General features: G+C 41.4%; 1 protein-coding gene across 2 annotated transcripts in view; it reads right to left on the bottom strand.

Moving 5' to 3' along the window:
* The window catches only part of shank3a (SH3 and multiple ankyrin repeat domains 3a), a 183,914-nt gene that overhangs the window by 70,127 nt on the left and 95,236 nt on the right, over positions 1–18,551 (bottom strand). For both annotated transcript variants that reach the window (XM_059335864.1, XM_059335863.1), the window contains 8 exons: positions 18,027–18,135; positions 17,329–17,480; positions 16,408–16,575; positions 13,853–13,969; positions 4,585–4,662; positions 3,999–4,065; positions 3,078–3,307; positions 2,694–2,863 (listed from right to left, as the gene is read on the bottom strand). In XM_059335864.1, the coding sequence (XP_059191847.1) occupies positions 2,694–2,863; positions 3,078–3,307; positions 3,999–4,065; positions 4,585–4,662; positions 13,853–13,969; positions 16,408–16,575; positions 17,329–17,480; positions 18,027–18,135 (1,091 nt within the window). The remainder of the gene's footprint in view (positions 1–2,693; positions 2,864–3,077; positions 3,308–3,998; positions 4,066–4,584; positions 4,663–13,852; positions 13,970–16,407; positions 16,576–17,328; positions 17,481–18,026; positions 18,136–18,551) is intronic.

The raw sequence follows: 18,551 nt of genomic DNA on the forward strand, positions 1-18,551 counted from the left end.
GAGGGAGGGAGAAATATTGGAGGGAAAATATTCAAGGACAGCATCAGTCTCACTTGGGTGCAGGCTCTGGCCATGGAGACCAGCTGCTCGTTTTGGACTTTTTATACATTCACCTCACTTTAATACTTGTAAGGGTAATGCACACTGAGGAACAAGGTCTACACTCCCTGTGTACAGAAGGCCATTTAGGCCAGGGCACAGCGGACATACTAAACCTGCTATCTGTTTTTTTCTTTTTCCCTTTCTTCTCACTCTGAGTAATCAACCTAGTACAAATTGAGCACAATGACGGCGCAAAGTATGTGTTTCTCTCAGTGAACATTAATGCTAATAAAGTGCTATTATAGCAAGAGAAGATACACTTAGTTTGTTACCAAAATAAGGCACAATATTTCCCAGACAGAAAGGTGGGTGGTTAAAACGGAAGCTATTATACTCATTTTCAGCTTTATACTAATATTTTGGTTTTCTTCTAAAACATGTATAAATGCTTTTATGTTAAAAAAAAAAAACCCACATGATGCACCTATTCACTCTCTGAGACATGCCATTGTTGCCCTTGTTTCTTTAATCACCCTTTCTGAAAAAGCCCAGTCTTTGATTGGTCATTGTATCTGGGTTTTCTCCATTTGTGTGCTCCGTCATTGTAGTCAGAGCTTAGTTTAGCTTTTGAACCAAAATCGACACAATCGAACATGTTCCAGCCGGAATGCGATTCGAGATTGGGGAAAAATTAACACTGGATTGGCAAGCAGCTACTATACATGTAGCTGTGGAATGACTGTAATGGAGTATCACAGCAGCACTTTTAGTCATAAAAAATCATCAATTAAAGCTTCTATCTAAGCCATAAATTACACAATCAAAACATGACATAACATCCCTGAAGCAGATGACATATATATATATATATATATATATATATATATATATATATATAGATAGATAGATAGATAGATAGATAGATAGATAGATAGATAGATAGATAGATAGATAAAAGTGTTGGAAACAGAGTGTTCAGAACATTCAGAAACCTGAAGCTTTTCACTCACAGGGATACCATTTAATGTGAAAATCAATATTGTAACAATATATTTATGATGACAATGATTAAAGAAAAGCATAATAGGTTCCCTTTAAACACTTCTGTGTGAATGTATTAATAGATTAAGCTCACTTCATATAATTCGATTTAAGATTGCGAAAACAATGCTTATAGGATTAGATCCTTGAGAGCTTTAGTGTCTATGTGGTGTGATGTGTGCATGTTACATGACTTAATAAAGATTGTTGACTGCTGTCTAGCTGGAAAACATACAGTAGATTAATCACACTGTGTGTACGTGTTTGTGTGTGTGTGTGAGTATGAATGACAGAATGAGAGAGTCTTTGATGGATCGAGTAAAGTGACAGGAGAGTATTAGAGGGAGAAGGGAGTACGGCTCGAGCTCTGTCTGTAATGCAATTCCCCTGTCAGACATCAGACTGTTTCACACAAACACACGTACACAGTGTGTGGGATCTAGGAATCACATTAGGTGTGTGCAATACGTAGGTGATCTTGCTCTGACATATGATCATAATAAAAAGCTTAACAAACCAAGTGTCAGTAAACCACTTAATTCTATCGCTCCGAGATGTGATCAGGGCCCTAGTTTACTGTGCAGTTTGTCTAATGGTTCAGTGTACAAGAGAGGAAATTTGTTCTAGCACCCCAGCAGCACAACTACATTTGTGAATTTATGTATCTATCGAGTGACAAGCTATTTTGAACTGAGTGGCCCGTCCAATGACATTACTCATAGCTCTAATTTCAGAATGTCTCTCAATCTCTCTCACACAAACTGACATGTAAACACATTCACAGCTTGGCAGCCTTCAATTAGTCCCCATGGTGATCATTATTAGCAGCTTTCCATCTGTCTAAGCCAAGTGGTTATACATACATGTTCACGCAGAGGAACACAGAGATAAACACACACAGCGATTTGAAGTATGTTATTCGTCCCCTTTTCTCCCATCGGGACAAATGCTTTATTTCAGCTTGTTATATAAACAGGCTGTTGTCTATGCAAGACACACACCATGTCTCTGACCATTGCCCTCATACTGTAATAGAAGCAAGGACCACACAGCAGCGAAAACCAAATGCAATTATAACAGACCTCATACTGATAAGTGTTTCAGTAAGCCACCATAAATCTATACATTTCCATATTCAAGTCCCTGTTTATGCGTTATACAGATGACTTTTCTGGGCAGGTTGCAAGTATAGTTTAGCCAGGAAAACGACTTTCATATGAGCCTGGGATTGATGTATGAATAAATAAACAAGTTTTTGCACTGATTGATGTTATGTCATGTTTATCACCAGTAGCAGACGGTAGCAGATGGAATAAGATGCAGAATGCTGCCTGGTGACTAACAAGTGATTCAGACACATCACATGGGGCTTCTGGCTTTTTGAAATTTGGTTTAAATATCAAAGTAGATGCTTAATCACAAGGCCAATCACAAAGTATCTATGTAAACTGAATACCTGCCAAGACTGATAAGTGTGAAACATGGATTAGGAACAGGAAGGAAGAGATTTGCTTGTGTACAAAGCTCTCTAAAAACGTGGTAAGTATTTACCGTTCTAGAAATATGCAACATATGAGTTATAGCTGAGGTAAAAAAAAAATGTAACACACCTGAGTCTTCCACGATGGCCATGTCCATGAGGATAGCCGTGGCTGTGGGACCTTCTGGGTACTGGCCTGTCATCTTCGTGCATGTGATGTAGTGAAGGCGAGCGGGAATGGGAGGACCTGGAGCTGCCTGTGCTCTGGAGACTGCTGTCAGGGATCTCTCCATGACGGCTCTGACACAGAGCAGAACAAGTATTATATTCATGTGTAAACCAATGCAATCATCTTTGTGTAACAAATGGTCCAAAACAAAAAAGAGACTATATATAAGGAGATTATGTTGTATTGTTATCCTTCACTTATTTTTAATTTCATGATAAAATGTGCACACACGCAAAAAATAAATAAAACAAACACACCTGCACAGCCTCACTAGCTCCATCTTACCTCTCCAAGGCTGCTGTGCTGCTGCCCAAGAGCTGGCAGGCTGCGCAGTGAGGGGACAGGGGAGTGACCCTGACGGCCACGAATTTCTCTGGGGGCCTGACCGTGGAGGTGATCATGGTCCCCGTTCAGGTTGTTGTCACTCGCAGAGCGGAGCAAGGAACGTGGCGAGGGCAGGGGGCCAGTCGTCACACGTCGACGGTTGGTGTAGGAGGGGGTCTCCCTGAAAGGCACTGAGAGGAGAAAGAGACACTCTCTGAACAGACTCACCCTGTTATTATGAAGCTACTGTAGCAAGCACAATAAACAGAATGCTTTGCTGGGGAAAAATAACTGCAACTCCACAAATCTTAAAGTCACTCAAAAAGCTTGTTGGTTGGTTGCACTAATCTGACAGTAGGCTGTAATTTAATTTAATTAATTAAACTCTAAACTAGTGGTAAACACTTTCACACAAGGATCAAGTGATAAAATTGACCTTATATGAATGCAGCAGACATGTGGGGTACATCTATCAATTATCAAATGAATGGACCATTAATTCCAAACATTATATCTGATTTCTATTTCAACCTGTTTATTGTAAAAAGGGATACGTTTTTACACAAAACAAATTTCACAATCTAATATTTGGGGTATTGCATTTAGCCCACACTAGATGGCAGAGTTTTCCTGTATGACCATGTCACAGAAAAGCTGCTAAACTCAGCAAGGACCCAATAAACCCCCAAAACCTTCTTCACATCCCTTATATTTCCATGTCCTTTCCTTTATTTCCCCACACCTCTGTATATAACCTTTGATCACTTCCCTTGAGCTTCTCCAATATCCACGCTCAGTCATTCCTCAGTCTGATACTGACACTACATTCATGATTAAACCCATAAAACAGTGAGGTAGCCTGGTGATATACTGTCATCTTACCAACATCTGATGCTTTGTGGACCTTTATGATTTCAGCCAGATCAAAGTTTCCTGCTATTATAGCTACCTGGAGGTGGGGAAAGACAGAAGTACAGGAAAGATAAAAAGGGGCGAATACAACAGCAATAATTAAAAAAAAAAAAAAACAGTTCAAAGAAAGAAATCATTATAATTTAATCCTATTTTTTTTCTTTTACTCACTCTCTAAATAAATGTTTTACACATTTGGTCCTTTGTGAAAGACGTGTAAATTCTGTCTGCGTGGCAATGTTCAGGGCTCTGTGTGGACCAGCCTGCCTTGTGTACAAACAAATTAACTTTGATCTGCACAGGAAGTGCCAGTGTCAATTTCACACGGACTTCATCAACCAGAAAGGCTAGAATTCAGACACAGACCACAATGGAAAGCCAGCGGGGGTGGGTGCTATTACGCTGCTTATGTTTTTAACAGTAATTAACAAATTCAATGTAGCACCATTAGGCTGTGTAAGACAATTTATTCAACCCACTCAGCTCTGGCATGTCAAAAATGTAAGGTATGATAATACACACACACTGACATGCAGTGGTTGGATACCACACATACCTGAAAGGCAGTCTGGCTGTTGTAGTTCTTTATCTCTTTATTGGCCCCCCGGAACAGGATAACTCGTGCACAGCTATCCTGAATGACAACAGAGATGTATGTGGTTGACCAGGACTTTCAACTTTTATCATATGCAGCAATTAATAAATACTGTTAGAAAATGAAACTTTATATAATTAGGACATGATTTGGAGAATACACTTATGAATGGGCTGTGCAGTGTGACTGTTGTAACCAATAGTAGCATCTCAAGCAACCACTGATAACATGTCTTCAAGTGTGAGCACTTGTAGATGTAAAGGAGGCCTGTTGAGAAACCTTTGTGTTGTGCACCTGCCTAACATAAGATTATTTAGGTTTAGGTGGAAAATAGGGGTGATTAAATTGATATTTTATGATGCAGCTATCGTTTTTCAAACATAGGCACTTATCTGTTTCAAACAGCAGTGTTGTACAGTACTGAAAGTGATTTCTGTCTACGCTTGCACAGCTATAATTAGACTCAAGAAATTTTAGTTAAATATTTATTTTTTACATAAATCTCCTTCCTTTACCCTTGATGCTATCAAAGTGAGTACCAACATTGCTTCTCTCTCTCTCTCTCTCTCTCTTTGTCTCTCTCTCTCTTACACACACATGCAATCAAACAACATGTACTCCTTAAGCTGCGTGCAAACTACAAGACTTGAAATCTCTGTGCTGCTCACACATGACTACTGCCATGTTGGCGTGAAGGTGCAGAAAGTATACAGCTGCTAATAACATTATTCATATTGGGCAAAGTCCAATACTGCATTCATTTTTAAAATACAGTCATGTGAAAGGTCACTTCGGGACAGATTGCCACAGTTTTTAGGTGCACATGAAATGTCTTCTTCCCCAGACAGGGAACAGGTGTAAAAATATATAACAGAATGGATGTACAAGAGACACAGATAAGGTTGTGTTTGAGAAAAGAAGCATGAATTAATCGACAGGAATATCAATAACATCAGACATACTGTGAAGTGCGGGCACTACACAATTATCTAGAGAGCAACACAGGTCACCAAAAAAAGAAGAGAAAAATATTTTTTTGGAAAGAATTGGTGAGAAAATGTCTGTTTGATTGTAAAAGCAAATAGACAGCTGGGGGTTGTGGTTTGGGTTGTGAGAAATTTGAACTTGACATTTAAATAATTGTAATATCACTACAGGCTGCAAATCAACTCTTACACTATTTTTTCTATTGCATTTAATTCAGCGCTGGTGAATTGTTTGTGTATAATTTCCATGTCTATGATGAGGTTAATATCTCACTCCATCTCCATTTCATATATTATAATCAGTGGATATGTGTATCCACAGCCTCTCCCTGTCCCCACCAAACCTCAGGTTTCCTGTGCACTTTTATTGTATACTCCATTTTTCTTGTCGCAGACTAGTTTCAAATGTGCCCCAATTATGAATGCATCCAGTTTTTTGCCACTAGAAAATCAAGAATGTTCCTGCTACTGTTGTAGTGTCTGGGGCATCTCAGGATTAGGTGAAAACACATGTTTGTACTGCCTGAAATAGAGGACCGGATCAGAGAATGAGTGCTAATTTAAGAGTTTGAGTCTCAGATCAAGGGAAGGAACTTCAAACTTGGTCATACAAACACAAAAACGTATCATAATTCAAGCCAAAAGAATACTATTAATAGGCTTGCAACATTATGCGCAAACATATAGAATACTTCAAGCAAATAAATATAAAGCCCAGTAAATACTTATAAGGAAAATAAAGGAATGCTTCTGCTGAAAATTAAGCCCTGACCACACAATTAGCTTCCATTGTGCTAAATTCTCAAATGAGCTTTTAGGAATTAGTGAAAACAGTATATTCACAATATGTAATACTAATCTGAAAACAAGTCACCCGAAGCGCAGCGACCCTGAAGTTGTATAGAAGCTGCTGTGAAAAATGAGAGAACAGAACACATACAGCGTCACCTCCGCAGAATTAAGCTCTTAACTTCCAACATGTATGAAACTGGCACCACAACCAACAGAAGGAATAATGTTTACTCTTCGCAATGCCTGAGTCTAGTACTGTATTCAAGTTACATTAAAACAAATTATGAGGGTAAACATATATGCTGATATACACTGTTAGTCTCACAAAGACTTCAATTTATACAGCTATACATATTTTACCTAATACCATCCAGCCATATTTTCTATGTACATCTTTTAATTTCATTTAATTACAAAGAGAGAGGGCAGGAAACAAGAAAAGAGACAGAAACACACCTTGTACTTATCATGCAAGTTTACAATGTCAAGGCTGTTGGCAAAGCAATGGCTTGATTACAACTTAACAGAAAAAGTGAAAACCAAGGCTGTAATTCGTTCAATATAAGGAACACATTCAACAACCAAAAAACAGACATCCTCATATCACAGCTACACATTTCTCTTTCTTGTGTGTAAATGAGCACAGGCCCCTCTGGCAAAAAAAAGGCCAATTGTAGATTGATAGACATGGTTATGTGCCCATGTGCTGGCAGGATGAGGGTCGATATGTAATTTAAAAACTGAGAGCAGAATTAACAGGACTAGCCTTGCTCCACAGTCAGCACAATGACTCTGGTGACTCCTGTCACCACCAAGTTACACACTCAGGGACATGCACGCAAAAATTAATTGAACATGTATTTCAGTTAATAGCATCCATGTGTTTTTACTTAATCAAGCTGGGTATATGTCATGAACTGCTCTTGTATTATACCACATTTACTACTGTATGATGTTAACACTGATGCGATGGAGCACACTCTTCCAGTAAGACACATAGCTGCTGGCTATGTGGGTGCTTCACCTGACTCTGCCTGAACTGAAAATATATAATGACCGTGGTGTCAAGTGGGGCACAGAAAACCTGCATAAACCTGCAAGGTCCATATAAACATGAATTGTGAAGGCACTGGAATATTTGTAAATGTAGCAGGTGTTATGAATAATGCACAATTACTCTTGCTGCTAATAGCCAACCACTATAGGTTTAAAACATCTAAAAACCTACATGGATAAACGCCTACGGCTGTTAGCTTAGCTGACTGCTAATCACCCTTACATCACCAGCCCAGCACACACACTTCTCAGCATAGAGTCACAATCATCACTTTTTCCTAAGTAATTAAATAAAGGTGAAGAGCTAACAATGCATGACCTTGTAAATTTTGTTAAGACAAATCTGAGAGTGAATGTGCAAATGTATCTGAAGTTGCCCTTCTTTGTATTGGTGACAGGTTTATTTCACCAACAATGAAAAAAATTAAGGATTTAGTCGCATCTAGCAATGATATTGCAGATTGCAACAAACTCAATGCCTTCCTTTCCAACTGTGTAGCTATGAGGACTATTTTTCTGTCTATTGAGCCTGAATACATTTCCAGCCTGAAAGCGTGTTGTGTTACTATGACAACTGGCAACCGTGAGCAGCTGAGCTGAATAGTAAGAATGTGGAAAAATTTTACGCATAACGAATGAAATGATGGTTAATCTTGTGGCAACCTTTTCCTGTCCTCAGGGCACCCCAAGGTGCATCAACGCTCACTTTGGGAACCACGTACTAATAGTTAAACCATAGACTGTATGAAATAAACACAGATGTTAAACACACAGCCCATCTGGCACACCAAGAACTATCTCTCTATTTTACTGTACAAGCATGTTATTAGATATTAACCTTGTTTTATTGCATCTGATGTTGATGTCAGCACATATTACTGTGTAAATAATCTGAATTCTTGTATTTGTGCCATTTAGCGATATCCTTCACTCTTTTACACAGATACAGTGCATACACAGACATGCACACACACACAAGCGTAGAGGCCAATTACAGCATAGGCCATCTGTTTTGCTCTTCTCTCCGAGGCTTCCTATAGGAATTCATTAAGAAAAGCTTTCTTAATGAATTCCTATTCCCAGAAATTCCCATTCATTAAGAAAACCTTTCCAATAGTCCATGGTTTGCTGGCTGTGATTACATTAGCTACATAGGAATACACAGTGAACTAAGTCAAGTACTTTAGAGTAATGACGCAAGTCAGTCATGTGTAAAGAGTGTGACAGATGGTGCTTCATAGCCATGTTTATACAGTTGAGGATTCCTTCTCTCATTAGAATTGAAGGAGCAGCTTTGATTGAACGCAGAGCTTGCTTTTTTTGGGTTGTGATATCTAAAGCACACAACATGCATGATTTAAGGCTAAACACTTAAATATCAGCTGAATTATTTCGTAGTATTGTGTACAACAACAGCATAACACAAATACTGCAGCATGAAAAACAGTGATACTCCCTCTACACAGCTCATTATAGAGTTGCCCCAAGAACAGTTCAGTGTGTGTCTTGTGTCTTGTACCACCTCTCTTTACTTTCATTCATCAGTGTTGTCCCTAATTGCCACTACCTACTCTGTCCTTTCTCAATCATTCCTCCAACCACCTCCCATGGATCTGTCTGCCAGGTAAAAGACCCCTGCCATGCCTTCATTCACTGCTGCTGATCACATATGCCAAGCTGAACGCCCAGTAAGTAAATGTTAATGGCCAGCTAGATCCCAGCAATGGGACCTTCAGACCATTGATCAACATTATACTGTTGCTGATTATGTAGTCTTGCCATTCATCCACTCTCTCTCACCTTCATATCTGTCCCTTTTTTGGACTCTCTATCTTTTCTCTCTCCATATGGATATATTGATCTTTGCCACTGGACTACTAGGTTCCCGTTCAATTCTACCAGCCCATTTCTTTCCCTAATGGTACATAATCATCTGAGCCAAGCCTGTTTCTAGCCTGCTGGAACCCCACTAAGAGACACCGTTTCTGGGATCAATCAGCTCAACGTGGTGTTCGACCTCCTCTGGCAGGATAACAGCCATCGTTAGCAGTGGAAGCACACAAGAGCTGGGACAAATACCAGACTAGACTTACAAGAAGTTGTACAAGTAGCTGTAAATTAAACTGTTCATCCATTCTCTCTTTGATTATATTCTCTCTTGTTCTACACAGATACACAAACAACCTGGCCCTCCACTGAGAATTGTAACATGTAATGACTTTAGTCACGTGGATGTGGTACAAACAGCTTGTATTAAATGTCGATGCTGTTCCAAAACCCCATGGTGACAAAACCCCATAGTGACACACACACACGCAAGCGCACAGACACACACACACACACACACATACGTACGCACACACCCTTGCACTTCTATCTTTGTGGGCACTTACTGACATAATGCATTCATAGCCTCCTATCCTAACCATAACCATCATCCATCCATCCATCCATTTTCTTCCGCTTATCCGGGGCCGGGTCGCGGGGGCAGCAGGCTAAGCAGGGCAGTCCAGACGTCCCTCTCCCCAGCCACAACGTCCAGCTCCTCCTGGGGGACCCCGAGGCGTTCCCAGGCCAGGAGAGAGATATAATCCCTCCACCGTGTTCTGGGTCTTCCCCGGGGCCTCCTACCAGTTGGACGTGCCCGGAACACCTCTAACGGGAGGCGCCCGGTAGGCATCCTTACCAGATGCCCAAACCACCTCAGCTGACTCCTTTCGACGCGAAGGAGCAGCGACTCTACTCCGAGCTCCCTCCGGATGTCTGAGCTCCTCACCCTATCTCTAAGGCTGAGCCCAGTCACCCTACGGATGAAGCTCATTTCAGCCGCTTGTATCCGCGATCTTGCTCTTTCGGTCACTACCCAAAGTTCATGACCATAGGTGAGGGTTGGAACGTAGATGGACCGGTAAATCGAGAGCTTTGCCTTCCGGCTCAGCTCCTTCTTCACCACGATGGTCCGGTACAACCGCATCACTACTGACGCTGCACCAAACCGCCTGTCCATCTCACGCTCCGTTCTACCCTCACTCGTGAACAAGACCCCGAGATACTTGAACTCCTTCGCTTGAGGCAGTACCTCTCTCCCCACCCAGAGGGGGCAGTCCACCGTTTTCCGGCAGAGAACCATGGCCTCAGACTTGGAGGTGCTAACTCTCATCCCAACCGCTTCGCACTCGGCTGCAAACCGCCCCAACGAGTGCTGGAGGTCCCGGCTTGATGAAGCCAAAAGAACCACATCATCTGCAAAAAGCAGAGATGTGATTCTTAGGTCACCAAACCGAATCCCTTCCTCCCCCCGGCTGCGCCTTGAGATCCCGTCCATGAAAACCACAAACAGAATCGGAGACAAGGGGCAACCCTGGCGAAGGCCAACACCCACTGGGAACGTGTTTGACGTTGTGCCGAGTATGCAGACACAGCTCTCACTTTGGTTATATAGGGACCGGATAGCTCGTAGCAACGAGCCCGGTGCCCCATATTCCTGCAGTACCCCCCACAAGACTCCCCGAGGGACACGGTCGTAGGCCTTCTCCAAGTCCACAAAACCCATGTAGACTGGATGGGCAAACTCCCATGCCCCCTCCAGAAGTCTTGCAAGGGTAAAGAGCTGGTCCGTTGTTCCACGGCCAGGACGGAAGCCGCATTGTTCCTCCTGAATCTGAGGTTCGACAATCGGCCGGAGCCTCCTTTCCAGCACCCTGGAGTAGACTTTTCCGGGGAGGCTGAGGAGTGTGATTCCACGGTAATTGGAACACACCCTCCGGTCCCCCTTTTTGAAAATGGGAACCACCACCCCAGTCTGCCACTCCACTGGCACTGTCCCAGACCTCCACGTGACACTGAAGAGGCGTGTCAACCATGACAGCCCAACAGTGTCCAGAGCCTTCAGCATCTCAGGGCGAATCTCATCCAACCCTGGCGCCTTGCCGCCAGGTAGCTTTTTGACTACCTCGGCGACCTCTGCCAGGGTTACTGGTGAGTCTTCCCCTGAGTCTACAGAGGACGTGTTGGCTGGATTAAGGAGTTCCTCAAAGTGTTCTTTCCACCGTCCGACGACATCCACATAGGCACAAACAACAGTCAGAGACCTTCTCCTCGCGACTTGCAGCTGCAAGGAGGCGACCCTCTCGTTCCTCGGGGAGAACTCCAACACATCGGCGCTCAGCCGGGGGCTTGTGAGTACCATCATAACTACCCCAAACCTGAACCTCAACTAAAAAAAGGAAGTTAAGTCCCAGAACAAGAACACACACACACACACTCTCACTCTCTCTCTCTCTCTCTCTCTCTCTCTCTCTCTCACACCTCTCTCTCTCTCTCTCTCTCTCTCTCTCTCCTGAGACTATAGTGTTCCAGTCCAGTTGAAGCAGGTCATTCCTCATGACTGGAATTAGTTGAGCAGTACACAGTTCCAATTACAACACACACGCACACATGTGAGACAGAGAGATAGATAAATAGATAGATAGATGGAGGGGGAGAGAGAGAGAGAGAGAGAGAGAGAGAGAGAGAGGAGTAAAGTGCTCATTTAATGTTCATGAACTACGCTCTATCTTCCAAAACCTCTTCCTGAATGCCCAGTTGCATGTTTCTCTTCGAGCAGCCTCTAACCAAACAGGACAACGCAACACATGGGCACACAGTACCTAACAACACTCATCGTTTTCCCAGGAGTGTGCTGGTTTTCACTGCCTTCATTTCCAAGTGTCCTCATGTAACTCTCCTGATATAGAACACATTCATTCATATTTTAAAATATACACTCTATGTTTTTCACTCCTGTTATCACAGCCTCAGAAGATCCTAAAATCACGTTACTTCATAAGCTGATACTACTATTTAAGATTTCTGGTTTATCACATAGAGTACGATATAAATGGCACCACTCCAATCACCATCTCAGGCAATGAAAATGTCCTCACTTGGGGACTGCAAAGGTTGGCAGGTATGCACAAATTATTTCTCTTAAAGGAATCAAGCAGATCCACATACCACGAAGATGGGCACTCTAGTTTGTTTTGGGTGAGTGCCAAATACCATCTTCCTGCTGGCATAAATACTCACTAAATCACCAAATGTGTGTTAATATGCATAGGAAAGTAGTCCTCAATAAATGCACTATTTATTCCTGTATGAAAATTGTAGCATTGGCTAAAAACTAAAACACCACAACATCCGCCTAACCTTTAGTCTAAATAGAAAATGACCGGAAATACGGACCAAGGTGAGATCCTAAGTGTGTACTCATGAATGAGGGCTTATGGTTGTCGCTGTAGCACAAACAATCAAAGCTGATCATTGATCCTTATGGGGACAGCTCAATAATATCTCTGTACCACTGCACTGAGTCTGGCACTGATAGTCTCTAAGGTAGCAGTCACAATGCAAAGCATCAAAAGATAACAAACTACAACAAAACACTTAAATCGAAATTGCAGCATTTTCATCCAGAGTGCATTAATGTTTGATGGAAAACCACATGGCAGAAATATTCCTGATCTTTGGCCATTTTGGTGCCACACTCCCACTTGGACCACTTCTCTTCAATCTCCCCTTTCAGTCCATTATGATAACAGGCAACAAACACAGCAGAGATAATGACCAGGTGGAGGATACCTCTGCTTCAGACTGCCACTCAAGTACACACAAGTGTGTACACACACATTACGAGGCCAAGCATGGTGTGAATGTTATCGGGCAAATCAGAAGGCCTACACAGGAACAACAAGTCTTTGCATTGCATAAATGCCCTCGAGCAAGACACTGAAGCCCCACCGGGTTCAATGCTGCGCAGTGATTGCCCCTACAACTGTTGATGGATAAGAAAAAGCTTATGCGCTTAGATACATATATTCTTATATAACACCCACACAAAAATTCACATTTACAGACATAGCAACCACACCAACCCACTCACCAAACGGAACATTGTTACTGGATGACTCTTGATGAACAACTTCAATGACAATATTTGTTCACAGTTTCTGAGTCATTATGTATATGTACATATGCACATCTGTATGACATGTGTATCATTCAGTTCATCACCTGAAGTTCACATGTTAACCAACGGATTTCTGGAAATCTATGTGTGGCAAATGCAGTAAAGATAATGTATGGTTAAGTTTAGGCCACTAAGAGAACTTGGTTAAGATTAAGGAAAGTGTGTAGTCGTGGATAATGATTTAAGAAATCCAACAGACTTTCAGATGGTACAGCCACTGGTAAGGTAAATGCAACAATCGTTTGACCCTGCTTTGTGAATGTAACACTTCCTCCTCCACTGGCACTGAGAATCAGCACTGGATATAAATTGTGCATGACTGTCCAATATTAATGTAATTCCACAGAAGACTCCAAGCACATAAACACATTTTCTTAATATCTCATACCTGGTTGTAGAGAGCACACACATGCAGGGCGGTGTTTCCAGATGCATTCTGGGCGCTCATGTCAGCTCCGTAGAACAGCAGGTGTTCCAGGTGCTGGACGTGGCCATAGCGGCAAGCCTAAAAGAAAAGATTCACACATTCACCCTTTCTTAAGTCAGAGGGAGCAATCAAAGAGTGTTGCTGAGAAAAGAGTATAAATGAGCAGGACAATGAATTTTACAGTCATATTTGTTACACTGAGAAAAAACAAGAATGAGGTGTGAAAGAGTGTGACAAAAGTGGATTTTAACCAGGGATGTGACTGGTATGTGTGACCTAGCCAAATAAGTCAACAGCACATTGTGTTTTTGTGAGCTGATCAGTCACAATGAAGAAAGGGTGAGAACCGATGCTACATAAACAATTGAGACTTTGGCTGCAGCCCCTCTCTGGCTCTGCCTGTTTGGCTGAAACCAGACAGTTTTTTTATGTAACCTATCTATTGTTGGAGCTATGAACAGCTTGTTGGTTTTTTTTTTTTAAAGAAAAAGGCAGTCTGAGTATATTTGTCTACAGATCACCTACACAGTAAATGCATCAAAAAACTAAAGGATTGTACACTCAGAATGATTAAAAATACTTAATCTTTTCCTTGTTTCTCCTTGGGCTAATTCTCCTCAAGCATGTTGTTACCAGTCTCTTAAAGCAAGAGAGAGTGTTGTTTGTATCACCTGAGGCAAAATATGTGAGGAAAAATTAGTCTGACAAGAGTGATGCCTTTTTTTCCCCAGCTTCTTTGTTTCACATAACTGGGAGCAATAAACTTTTCATCTAATCTCTATCTATCTCCTCTCCCTTTTTTTCCCCTCGATCCGACTCCGTGGTTTTGTCCTGTGTCATTGACAAAGAAGCACACCAACTCTCCCCAACAATTGTTCTCTCCCCCCTGTGTTCTGTCTCGCTAAGACTGTGTGACAGCAGTGAGACAGCGCACAAATGATGCTGGGATTGTTGTTGGTTATCAGACCTTCAGCAGTGTATCCTATTGTACACAACAACTAGAATACTAATGCTGGAAAGTACCCAGAAAAAGGGAGAGACAGGGGGAAAGAGGAGAAAGAAATTAAATGGAAGAAAATGTGTGGGGCTGAAGGACTTCTGGATTTACTGTACAGTATCGTATATAAACACTGAAATATGATCCACGTTTTTCCATTTAAATGTTTACTGTATCTCCACACTGAAAGAACACACATATAAAAACAAACCACTATGATAACTTCAGACAACAGAGTTTCAAGTCAAGCTGTCAGAAATCAACAGACAAACCCACAACAATGCAGTGTTGTAGTTGTATTAGAGGACAAATAGGTGGTTAAAATATTAATAATACAATTGCCAACAACATATCAACAAGTGGTCTTACTTAAAATTACGAAGGAACATGTGAGTAATAAAAGATTGGTGCAGGTACAGGCAAATATTGAGTTGGGTTTCTTCTGCTACTCACTTCAAAAAAGAATTTACAGTAAAAAAATGTTTTACATATAGATCCCTGAGAAGACTCAAAAAGGTTTACATACAAATATACCACATTTAAGCATTAATATAAGCTTAATTCTCCTACTCTCATTACGATAAAATGTTGCCGTTCAATATTTCCTCTGCACTTCATTCACATTCAGTGTGAGCAACAGAAGTGATGAGTCCCACAGCTTTCTATTTGGTTCCATTTACAGCAAAGACCTCCAGTGTCTTTCTGTTACTACTCAGATATAAGCTAAAAATGCCCTGACATAAACAAGAACAGCATGTAGGAACTAGTCTCCATTATGGATGCCTTGAGGCAGGTTGAGTATAAAATGCAGACAATATGCATTGTTTGCTCTTCGTAGGTCAAGAACCTATTTTTTACTCTTAACACAGACGGACACCACTACTTGGACTGCTGGGCACTGACTTCGATGCAGCTGCAGCAACAACAGAATGAGTAACTGGGTATCAATAAACTCTGAGGTCCAAATAACTCTTCTTGTCCGGAGGCCTCTACTTTACCAAGTTTATCAAAAAACATTTAGGTAATGACCTTTTAGTAGTTTTCAGTGTTTCTGCTGGTCCATTGCATATCTTCAAGTAAATGACCATTCAAATTGTGCGAGTGTGTGTTCAGTACAGGTATAGTTGTTGGTCATTCAATGTACAATTCCATGTGGTTTTTCAAATATAACATTTACTATTTGCAGAAAAACAGAAAAACGTATTTCATCTGCTTGAAAATGCAGTTCAAAGTGCAGACTGATTGAGGAGTCTGCCAAAGTTGTGAATGTCCAATCCTTTAGACTAGAAAAAAATGACTTCCTTCCCAAGCTGGAGCTTCCTACCAGCACATGATCCCCCAAGGGATTCAACCACCACAAAAGAAATTTTCAAACCGAGGGAAACACAAAAAATCAATTCAATGAAACTCTGAAAACCAGACAAGATCTCTTACCCTGCACCTACATTGATATTCTGCACACAACCCATCACTATTCTATCTGTGTGTGCATGTTTGTGTGCTTGTCAGTGTGTATTACCTGGTGTATCTCCTGCCAGCCATTCTCATCCACACAGCCGACCTGTGCATGATCATGCAGCAGCAGCTCACAGCAGTAGGGGTCTCCTCCTACCATCGAGCTGTGGTACAGAGGAGTCAGCCCCCTACTGTCTTTATAGTCAGGTGATGCACCCAAGTCCAACAGCGTCTAGTGGGAAATCATGGAGGTTACGGGGTAATAATACTGACATGACTTCATACAGATACAGTCCCCAGTCACTGTTGCATCTATCATAAGCATGCAATGTGAAGAGACAAGTGCATAGGGGTGGATTTTATATATATATATATATATATATATATATATATAAAATATATAAATTTCACAAACCTCAGCAAAGTAATCATTCAGTCATGGTATTTATCAATTTAACACACTGTAGCATATGAGTGACATAAATGTAAATAATAAACTATTAAAGGTTTTATTGGAAGAATTGAGCCAGAGTATGACATTTCGAAGACTTACTATAGCAAAGGAACCAACAGCTTATGTACTGTATGTTACATGGCCCAATGGCATTGAATATATTAAATGACAATGACAGAGCGGAAATAACCAATTCCATTTTCAACAGTTCTGGCTCAACAGGAAATCAATTATATGACTCATGTAAATCCTTTCATTTAGGTTACAAGCCTCCTCAAAGCAGACACATGCAAGGCCATTCATTGAATATGCCAGCCCATTCAAAGAGGGCATGTTAATCCTCACATATTTAGTAATTGCTCAAGCACACTCTGTACTCGATTGCTCAAGCGCCCTCTGCCAGAGATTGCCTACCTGAAAACTCTCCTTTCCCAGAGGGAAAGTTTGCAAGCAGGCAATTGGTGTGGCAAAAGGAATAAAAGAGATGAGTCAGCTTTCTGCTATGATTGTCTGTGTGTGTGTTGTACTCACTATCAGCGCTGTATGGTTCTTGCTGCGCACGGCCTTGTGTAGGGCAGTAATGCCATCTTTTGTTCTGAAGTCCAGATGCGCCCCTCCACTCTTGAGCACCTTGATGAGCTCTGCACATCCTTCCAGCTGTGCTGCCAGCGTTAGAGGACATTCTGAAAAAATCCAAGACGAGCGAGGAAACGACATCAAAAATGAACAAATTTCCAGTAGCATAACTGTGAATCAAACAACTGAAGCTGTCAATATTTGATGGGAGAATTGCCCACCACTTTTCCAAAAACTGTGGGTTCATATTTTCAGTGATTCTGCATTTGGATAACTGCCTCGGCTGTCATGATTGGCATCCTTCAGTCTGCCTAAGTGATTGCTTCCTGTTGGTGTTAAACCAACTCATTCTGATGTTCCCAGCATTCGCAGTTCTCTGTCAGACTACAGGTCAGCCAACAGGGAAATCTCCTTTATGGCTGGACAAACATTTGCATAAACGCGAAGAGATTAGCAACGAGAGTAATCCAGCTTTGCCCAGCATGCAGAAGGCTTATTTCAGAAAATCCATACATGGTCATTTTGTGGTAAAGATAGAAAGAGAGGGAGAGAAAGAGAGCACAAAAGAAAAGATGAATCAAGGTTGAAAAAAAGACAATTAATTAGCTGAAGTAGGGAAGAGATGGGATATTTCTTATCGCAGACTTTCTCACCTCCTGTGTCTGGATCATGGAAGTTGGGGTCCAGGCCTTTTTCCAGGAACCTTGAGACCTTTTCAATGTTCCTTTGCTGCACATACTCCATAAACTTCTTCAGGTTTGCCTAATGGAGGGAGATAAGGGAGTGGGGAGTAGGAAGAGGGGGGAGGCAGAGGAAGAGACAGCTGTGATTGGGTGATGTCAGACTCTTGTGGATGGGGATGTTTAATAATGCAGTTCAGAGATGAAAGCTAAAGTTGCTGCTTTCTCCCTCTGTGTTTGAAGGTTTTATTTCTGTTCTGTCATGCAAAGCAAATGGACCGTGAGCAGGAGATATATAGGCTATAATAGGATGGACCAAAAAAAGATACGGAAAGGGCTGTAAAGTAACACTGAAATGAAGACCTTTCCTTTGGATATTAGTCCCAGAAAAATTAGATTGTGAGTCTGACTCATTTTTGAGTTAAAATGTAATGGATATAATATTTTTTACAGTGCCCTAGAGCAACACTTTTAAATCACTGGGTCTAATATTGGTGT

The sequence above is a fragment of the Centropristis striata genome, chromosome 6 (genome assembly GCF_030273125.1).
Source record: "Centropristis striata isolate RG_2023a ecotype Rhode Island chromosome 6, C.striata_1.0, whole genome shotgun sequence".
Lineage (NCBI taxonomy): Eukaryota > Metazoa > Chordata > Actinopteri > Perciformes > Serranidae > Centropristis > Centropristis striata.